At 38.5% G+C, this 10,090-nt stretch overlaps 1 protein-coding gene across 1 annotated transcript; it reads left to right on the forward strand.

Moving 5' to 3' along the window:
- Positions 1 to 200: 200 nt before the first annotated feature.
- On the forward strand, positions 201 to 1,449 carry LOC112830190 (small ribosomal subunit protein uS2-like). The gene is made up of 2 exons (XM_025879959.2): positions 201 to 472; positions 684 to 1,449. The coding sequence occupies exons 1-2, from the start codon at positions 253 to 255 to the stop codon at positions 1,355 to 1,357; spliced, it is 894 nt and encodes a 297-aa protein (XP_025735744.1). The 5' UTR covers positions 201 to 252; the 3' UTR covers positions 1,358 to 1,449.
- The last annotated feature ends 8,641 nt before the right edge of the window (positions 1,450 to 10,090 follow it).

Consider the following 10,090-nt stretch of genomic DNA (forward strand, 5'->3'; position numbering starts at 1 on the left):
TTTAACACCATACACAAAGATAAACTCAAAATGGATGAAAGACCTCAATGTGAGACAGTAATCTATGAAAATCCTACAGAACATGGCAGTAACCTCTTTGACATTGGGCACAGCAACTTCTTTCAAGACACATCTCCAAAATCTAGTGAAACAAAAGCAAAAATGTACTTTTGGGCTTTCCGAGCTACCCGGGGAAGGGTCCATACGGCGTTGTTTTGCGTTCCTGTCGTAACTTAAAGGGAAACTTTCACAATGTCCGGAGCCCTTGATATCCTGCAAATGAAGGAGGAGGATGTCCTCAAATTCCTTGCAGCAGGAACCCATTTAGGTGGCACCAACCTTGACTTTCAAATGGAACAGTACATCTACAAAAGGAAAAGTGATGGTATCTACATCATAAATCTGAAGAGAACCTGGGAGAAGCTTCTGCTGGCAGCTCGTGCCATTGTTGCCATTGAAAACCCAGCTGAGGGCGCCTGGGTGGCTCAGTCGTTAAGCGTCTGCCTTCGGCTCAGGTCATGATCCTAGGGTCCTGGGATCGAGTCCCACATCGGGCTCCCTGCTCAGCAGGAGGCCTGCTTCTCCCTCTCCCACTCCCCCTGCTTGTGTTCCTGCTCTCGCTGTCTCTCTCTGTCCAATAAATAAATAAAATCTTTAAAAAAAAAAAAGAAAAGAAAACCCAGCTGATGTCAGTGTCATATCGTCCAGGAATACTGGCCAGCGAGCTGTGCTGAAATTTGCTGCTGCTACCGGAGCCACTCCTATTGCTGGCCGCTTCACTCCTGGAACCTTCACTAACCAGATCCAGGCAGCCTTCCGGGAGCCGAGACTTCTGGTGGTTACTGATCCCAGGGCAGACCACCAGCCTCTTACAGAGGCGTCCTATGTTAACCTGCCTACCATTGCTCTGTGTAACACAGACTCTCCTTTGCGCTATGTGGACATTGCCATCCCTTGCAACAACAAGGGAGCTCACTCAGTGGGTCTGATGTGGTGGATGCTGGCCAGGGAAGTTCTGCGCATGCGTGGCACCATTTCCCGAGAACACCCATGGGACATCATGCCTGATCTCTACTTCTACAGAGATCCTGAAGAGATTGAAAAGGAAGAGCAGGCCGCTGCTGAAAAGGCTGTGACCAAGGAGGAATTTCAGGGTGAATGGACAGCTCCAGCTCCTGAGTTCACTGCTACTCAGCCTGAAGTCGCAGACTGGTCTGAAGGCATGCAGGTGCCCTCGGTGCCTATTCAGCAGTTCCCTACTGAAGACTGGAGCGCCCAGCCGGCCACTGAAGACTGGTCTGCAGCTCCCACTGCTCAGGCCACTGAATGGGTAGGAACAACCACTGAGTGGTCTTAAGCTGGTCTTCCACAAAGGCACACAAAATGGAAATAGAAATGGAAAAGGTTGACGGAAAATAAACAGTTTGTGAAAGTCGTAAAAAAAAAAAAGTACTTTTGGGACTTTATCCAGATAAAAAGCTTCTGCACAGCAAAGGAAACATTCAACAAAACAAAGAGGCAACCCACAGAATGGGAGAAGATATTTGCAAATGACACTACAGATAAAGGGCTGGTATCCAAGATCTATAAAGAACTTCTCAATCTCAACACCCAAAAAACAAATAATCAAATCAAAAAATGGGTAGAAGACATGAACAGACACTTCTCTGAAGAAGACATAAAAATGGCTAACAGACACATGAAAAAATGTTCATTATCATTAGCCATCAGGGAAATTCAAATCAAAACCACACTGAGATACCACCTTACACCAGTTAGAATGGCAAAAATGGACAGGGTAAGAAACAACAAATGTTGGAGAGGTTGTGGAGAAGGGGGAACCCTCTTACACTGTTGGTGGGAATGCAAGTTGGTACAGCCACTTTGGAAAACAGTGTCAAGGTGCCTCAAAAAATTAATTATAGAGCTACCCTATGACCCAGCAATTGTACTACTGGGTATTTACCCCAAAGACACAGATGTAGTGAAAAGGAGGGCCATATGCACCCCAATGTTCATAGCAGCAATGTCTGCAATAGAGAAACTGTGGAAAGAGCTGAGATGCCCTTCAACAGATGAATGGATAAAGAAGATGTGGTCCATACATACAATGGAATATGACTCAGCCATCAGAAAGGATGAATACCCAACTTTTACATCAACATGGATGGGACTGGAGGAGATTATGCTAAGGGAAATAAGTCAAGCAGAGAAAGCCAGTTATCATATGGTTTCACTTATTTGTGGAATATAAGGACTAGCATGGAGGACATTAGGAGAAGGAAGGGAAAAATGAAGGGGGGGAAATCAGAGGGAGAGATGAACCATGAGAGACTATGGACTTTGAGAATCAAACTGAGGGTTTTATAGGGCAGCTGGTGGGGGGATGCATTAGCCTGGTGATGGATATTAAGGAGGGCACGTACTGCATGGAACACTGGGTGTTATACGAAAACAATGAATCAAGGATCACCACATCAATAACTAATAATGTATTGTATGGTGACTAACATAACATAATAAAATTAAATTAAAAAAAGAAAGAAAATATAAAAAATGAAAGTAAATGGATTAATGCTCCAATCAAAAGACATAGGGTGGCAGATTGGATAAAAAACAAAACCAGTGTGTATGCTTCCTGAAAGAGGCACTTTTAAGACCAAAAGATACCTACAGATGGAAAGGGAGAGGATGGAGAAATATTTATCATACAGATGGAAGTTAAAGAACGTCACAGTAGCAATACTTCTGTGAGACAAAATAGACTTTTTTTCAGACAAAATAGACTTTATTTATTTATTATTTTTGAAAGGGAGAGAGAAATGGGGGGAGTGGAGGGATTGAAGGAGAGGGAAAGAGAGAATCCCAAGCAGACTCCCCACCCCGCACAGAGCTCAACGAGGAACTCATCTCACAATCCTGAGATCATGACCTGAGCTGAAATCAGGAGTCAGATCCAAAACCCATGGAGCCATCCAGGTGTCCCCAAATTGGACTTTAAAACAAAAACTTCAACAAAAGACAAAGAAGGGCACTATATAAAGGGAATAATCCAGAAAGAAGATATAACAATCATAAATATTTATGCAATCAACATGGAACTCCCCAAATATATAAAACAGTTAATAGCATAGAACATCCATATCTGTATGGAAGAAGTCAAACTTTCAGTATTTGCAGATGATATGATACTCTGTATAGAAAAGCCTATGACTCCACCAAAAAACTACTAGAACTGATAAATGACTTCAGTAAATTTGCAAGGTACAAATCAATCTGTAGAAATTTGATGCAGTTCTATACAATAAGAATGAATTAGAAAAAAGAAATTAAGAAAACAATGTCTTTTGGAATTACAGCAAAAGCAATAAGATATTTAGGAATAAACCTAATAGGTGAAAGACCTGTAATCTGAAAACTATAAAACATTGATGAAAGAAATTGAAGATGACACAAAGAAATGGAAATACATTCCCTGCTTATGGATTGGAAGAATAAATATTGTTAAAATGCCAATATTATCCAAAGCAATATACAGATTTTAGCAATCCTGATCACAATACCATCAGCATTTCTTATGGAATGGAACCAAATGCACAAATATTTGTATAGGACCACAAAATAACCCAATCTTGAAAAAGAAAAGCAAAGCTGGAGGCATCTCAATTCTGTACTTCAAGTTATATTACAAAGCTGTAGTAATCAAAACAGTATGGTACTGACACAAAAATAGACACATAGATAAATGGAACAGAATAAGAATCCCATAAATTAACCCACAATTACATGGTCAAGTAATCTTCAACAAAGCAGGCAAGGATATCCAATGGGACGACAATATCTTCAACTAATGGTGTTGGGAAAACTAGACAGTAACAAGCAAAAAAAATGAAAATGTACCATTTTTTTTACACAATACACAAAAAGAAATTCAAAATGGATGAAAGACCTAAATGTGAGACCTGAAACCATAGAAATTCTAGAAGAGAACACAGGCAGTAGCTTCTTTGACATCATCCATAGCAACTTTCTTCTAGACAGGTCCCTTGAGACAAGGGAAACAAAAGCAAAAATAAACTATTGCAACTACATCAAAATAAAAAGCTTTTGCACAGTGAAGGAAACAATCAGCAAAACTAAAAGGCAACTTAAGGAATGGGAGAAGGTATTTGCAAATGACTTATCCATCCCATAAAGGGTTAATATCATATATATATATATATATATATATACACATATATGCATATATATATATATATATATATATATATATATATATATATATATATATATATAAAGAAGTGGTACAACTCAACACCCCCCAAATAATCCAAATCATAAAATAGAATACATGAAGAGACATTCCTTGTAAGAAGATATGCAGATGGCCAACAGACACATGAAAAGATGCTCAACATCACTCATCATCAGGGAAATACAAATCAAAACTACAATGAGATATCACCTCACACCTGTCAGACTTGCTAAAATAAACAACAGAAGGAACAACAGGTGTTGTCAAGGATGTGGAGAAAAAGGAAACCTCTTGAAATGTTGGTGGGAATGCAAGCTGATGCAAACACCCTGTAAAACAGTATTGAGCTTCCTCAAAATTCAAAAATAGAACTACCCTATGATCCAGCAATTGCACTCCTGGGTATTTACTGAAAGAATGCAAGAATACTAATTCAAAGGGATATGTGCACCCCTATGTTTATAGCAGCATTATTTACAATAGCCATGATATGGAAGCAGTCCAAGTGTTCATTGATTGATGAATAAAGAAGTGGTATATATATACAATGGGGTATTATTCAGCCATAAAGAAAGAATGAAATCTTGCCATTTGCAACCATATGGTTGGAGCTAGAGAGTATAATGTTAAGCAAAAGAGCTCAGTCAGGGAAAAACAAGTACCATATGATTTCATCATATGTTTCACATATGAAACAAAACAATTGAGCAAAGGAAAAAAAGAAGAGAGAGACACACCAAGAAACAGACCCTTTACTATAGAGAACAAACTGATAACCAGATGGGAGGTGAGTGGAGGGACAGGTGAAATAGGTGATTGGTATGAAGGAATTCACTTGCATTGATGAGCACTTGGTAATGTATGGAGTTGTTGACTCACTATATTGCAAACCTGAAACTGATATAATACTGTGTTAATTATACTGGACTTAATTTTTTTTTAAGATAAAAATGACTTTGACTTGTATGTAGACTGAAATACTAATGGAATACTAAATACTAAAAATATATCTGGAAATTTAATATATGAGAATGGAAGCAGTGTGAAAGAGGAGATTAGAGCTTGGGGTGTTTCTCTGGGAACTCTGCCACAATCAGGCACCCCCATTCTTCTTGTGACCCCGGGGATCCTGAGACCACAATGTCCCACTGGAATTCTGCTCTGTTTCACCACCTGAGCACCTTTAAGCCAGGGACATCCCCTACTGCAGCAGGCTTCTAAAAGTTCAAATTTTACTCTCTGCTGCTTATAATTCTTTGCAGTAGCCTCCTTAAATAGGCTCCCTCCCCCTGCCTTATCCTCCAGTATATCTACCCAGATTCAGGTCTCTGCACCTCCAACCTCCCAAAAGTGTTCATTTTTCTATTTTTAGAATTGCAGCATTTCTTTTCTCAGATCTCTGGTTGATTTCATAGGTGTTTAGAATGATTTGATAACTATCTGGCTGAATTCCAGGGACCAGACATACTTAGGATCCCCCACTCCTCTGCCATCTTCTAATATCTTAGTATAGACTTTTTAATATATGTTCTTCCAATCCATGAGCATGGGATGTCTTTCCATTCCTTTCTATCATCTTTAATTTTTCATCAGTATTTTGTAATTTTCACAGTATAAGTCTTTCACCTCTTTGGTTAGGTTTATTTCTAGGTATCTTATGGTTTTTGGTGCAATTGAAAATGGGATTGATCCCGTGAGTTCCTTTTTTGCTGCTTCATTATTGTTTTATAGAAATGCAACAGATTTATGTACATTAATTTTTTTTCATGCTGCAATTTTACTGAATTCATGTATCGTTTCTAGCAACTTTTTGGTGGAGTCTTTCAGGTTTTCTACATAGAGTATCATGTCATCTGCAAATAGTGGAAGTTTAACTTCCTCCCTACTGATTTGGATGCATATTATTTCTTTTTGTTGTCTGATTGCTGTAGCTAGGACTTTTGGTACTATGTTAAATAACAGTGGTGAGAGTGGTCATCACTGTCTTATTCCTCACTGTAGAGGGAAAGCTCTCAGTTTTTCCCCATTAATGATGATAATGGCTGTGGGTTTTTCCTATATGGCCTTCATTATGTTGAGTTATGTTCCCTCTATCCCTACTTTGTTGAGGGTTTTTATCATGAATGAATGTTGTACTTTGTCACATATTTTCTTTTTTTATCTGCATGTATTGAGAGGATCATATGGTTCTTATCATTTCTTTTATTAACATCGTCTATCACATTTATTGATTTGTGAACATTGAACCACACTTGCAGTGCAGGAATAAATCCCACTTCAGGGTGGTGAATGTTCCTTTTAATGAATTGATTTGCTAGTATTTTATTGAGGATTTTTTATCTGCGATCATCAAGGATACTGGCCTGTAGTTTTCTTTTTGGTGGAATCTTTATCTGGTTTTGGTATCAGGGTAATGCTGGCCTCATTGAATGAATTTGGAAGTTTTCAGTGCAGTTCTATTTTTTGGAAGAGTTTGAGAAGGATATGTATTCTGTTTTTCAGTGTTTGGTAGAATTCCCCTGGGAAGCCATCTTTGCCTGTACTTTTGCTTGTTGGGAGATTTTTCATTGCTGATTGAATTTATTTGCTGGTTTATGGTCTGTTCGAGTTTCCTATTTTTTCTTGTTTCAGTTTTTGTAGTTTATATGATTCTAGGAATTTATCCATTTCATTCAGGTGGTCCATTTCCTTCTCATATAGTTTTTCATATATTCTCTTCTAATTGTTTTTCTGGTATTGGTTGTTATTTCTCCACTCTTGTTTGTGATTTTATTTTATTTGGTTCCTTTCTCTCTTCTGTTTATATGAGTCTGGCTAGGGGTTTATCAATTTCACTAATTTTTTCAAGAAATAGCTGCTGGTTTCATTGATCTGTTCTATTGTTTTTGTAGTTTATATATCATTCATTTCTACTTTAATCATTATTTCATTTCTTTTGATTGCTTTAGAGTTTGTTTGTTGTTCTTTTTTAGCTCCTTTAAGTGTAAGGTCACCTTGTTTATTTGAGATTTTTCTTGCTTCTTGAGATAAGCCTGTATTGTTATATACTTCCCTCTTAGGACCACCTTTGCTGTATCCCAAAGGTTTTGGACCAGTGTGTTTTCATTTTCATTTGTTCCCATCTATTTTATTATTTCTCCTTTAATTTCTTGATTGGCTCATTCATTGTTTAGTACCATGTTGTTTCACATCCATGTATTTGTGGTCTTTCCATATTTTTTCTTATGGTTGACTTCAAGTTTCATAGTGTTGTGGTCAGAAAATATGCATGGTATAATCTCAGTCTTTTTGTACTTGTTGAGGCCTGTTTTGTGACCTAGTATGTGATCTCTTCTGGAGAAGGTCCCATGTGTACATCACAAGAATGTGTATTCTGCTGCTTTTCGGGGGGGGAGGGGGATTGTTCTGAATATGTCTGTTAAGTCCATCTGGTCAAGTGTGTCATTCAAAGCCATTATTTCCTTGATTTTCCACATTCATGATCTGTACAATGATGTAAGCAGGATGTCAAAGACCCTTACTATTATTGTTTTGTTATCAATGAGTTTCTCTATGTTTGTTATTTGATTTATAAATTTGGATGCTCCCAAGTTGGGAGCATAAATATTTACAATTGTTAGATCGTCTCATTGGATTGTCCCTTTTATTTTGAAATGGTGCTTTTCTTCATCTCTTGTTACAGTCTTTGGTTTAAAGTCCTGTTTATCCAATATAAGTATTGCTATTCTGGCTTCCTTTGATGATAAATATTTCTCCATTCCCTCATTTTCAGTCTGCAGGTGACTTTAGGTCTAAAATGAGTCTCTTGTAGGAAGCATATAGATGGGTCTTGGGGTTTGTTTTGTTTTGTTTTCATCCATTCTGACACTCTATGTCTTTTGATTGGAGTGTTTAGTCTATTTACATTCAGAATAATTATTGATAGATATGTATTTATTGCCATTTTATTACTTGTTTTGTCATTATTTTTTTGAGGCTTTTCCTGTTCCTTTCTCTTTTTTTTGTCGCTTTTGTCTTTCTTTTCCACTTAAAGAGTCTCCTTTATGATTTCTTGCATGGCTAGTTTTGTCGTCAAGAACTCTTTTATTTCTTGTTTGTCTGGGAAACTCTTTATCTCTCGTTCTATTCTGAAAGGGAGTCTTCCTGGATAGAATATTCCTGGCTGCAGATTTTTTCCCATTCAACATGTTTAACATATCATGCCACTTTCTTTTGGTTTGCCAAGTTTCTGTTGAGTTATCTGTGACTAGCCTTATGGGTATTCCCCTGTACATTAAGGTCTTCTTTTGTCTTGCTGCTTTTAAGAGTTTTTGTTTTTGTTCTTTTTTTTTTTTTTTTACTATATTTTACAAGTTTAATTACAATTTGTCTGGCTTTGACTTGCCTTTGTTAGGTTTGATGGCAGTTCTTTGTGACTCCCAGTTCTGGATTTCTGTTTCCTTCCCCACAGTAGGGAAGTTTTCCTCAAAGTAATTTTCTGCCCCCTTTTCTCTCTCTTCTTCTTCTAGGAGTCTTATAATATGAAGTTATTACATTTCATGGATTCACTGAGTTCCCTGAGTCTATTCTCATATCCCATAATTATTTCTCTCTTTTGGTCAGGTTCATTATTTTCCATTATTTTATATTCCATATCACTTATTCGTTCTTCTGCTTCCTCCATCCTGAGGTTATTGCACCAAGCATTTTGGAATCTCAGTTATTGCATTTTTCATTTCTGAGTGATTGTTTTTTAACTCTTGTATCTCTGCAGTAAGGGCCTCACTGATATCTTCCATTCTCTTCAGTATCCTTATAATTGTTGCTTTAAATTCGCCATAGACATGTTACTTATATCTGTTTTGTTTAGCTCTCTGCCTGTGACCTTATCTTGTTCTTTCATTTGGTATCAATTCCTCTATCTTGGCATTTTGTCTAAGTTTCTGTCTTCTTCTTTGTGTTAGAAAAGACAGTTATGTTTCTTGCTTGTGAGAGTAATGGCTTTGTGGAGAAGAGGTCATATAGTTTCCATGCCCTAGCACTTCAAGGAGTGTCTCTGGTGTGTGCCACATGCACTCTGCTGTTGTGTTTTGGCTGCTCTATCCCTTAGCCTAGTCGTCTGCAGAGGCTTTCCTTGTGTGCAGTGGGCAGTGTTTTTTCCTTGGCAGAATGTGGCCAATTTTAACTTGTCTGCTTGTTAAATGAGACCTGCTACTACTTCCACTAGAACTGAAGACTTGTAGAGCTCTCTAGTCGGGAGACATGGTATGTGAAGAGATTTCTGCTGTTCTTCTGGGTAAGGGGACTGTTATGCTGTAACTCAGGCAATCTTGATCAAGAAGGGCAATACCACCACAGCACAGAGGTATGGGACCTGGTGTAAGCAAGGTAGGCAGCCAGTGTGCTGCTTACCACAGGTGACTCTGACTTTATGTTGAGGGGCAAGGAGGGGACATGATTCCAGCCAGCTCTTTTGTTTCCAGAGAGCAGTCTCCATCCATGATGCCTCTCAGGGAAGCACTCTGAGAACAGCAAATAATCTTTCCTGTGTGTGTCCCAGGCATTTTTCTGATCAGGTTTTCCACACTCTCTGCCTCCAGGGTGTTTGTCTGCCTTCTTTCCAGGAGCAGAGCAGTGCCCTCTGGGCTCTATCCTACCCAAACCTACTGACTTTTAAAATTCTAGGCTTTAGGGATGTGGTGTGGAAAGGGGCACGTGCTGGTCTCTCAGGGTAGGGGCCTGCTGCACTGAGACTGAATCTAGCTTGACAAAGGACAGTCACACCAGAATGCAGAGGTGTAGGATGTGGTATAAGCAAGTTAGGCCGCCAGTTTTAGGTCTGAACTGCTTTTCACA

This window comes from Callorhinus ursinus, unplaced genomic scaffold (assembly GCF_003265705.2).
Source record: "Callorhinus ursinus isolate GAN/ISIS: 27379988/994484 unplaced genomic scaffold, GSC_fseal_2.0 scaffold40, whole genome shotgun sequence".
Taxonomy (NCBI): Eukaryota; Metazoa; Chordata; class Mammalia; order Carnivora; family Otariidae; genus Callorhinus; species Callorhinus ursinus.

What these genes read in the sequence shown, in the direction of transcription:
- LOC112830190 (XM_025879959.2), top strand. Translation starts at nt 253, where the DNA reads ATGTCCGGAGCCCTTGATATCCTGCAAATGAAGGAGGAGGATGTCCTC. An exon ending in CATTGAAAACCCAGCTGAGG is followed by an intron (nt 473 to 683) that starts GCGCCTGGGTGG and finishes AAGAAAACCCAG; the next exon opens with CTGATGTCAGTGTCATATCG.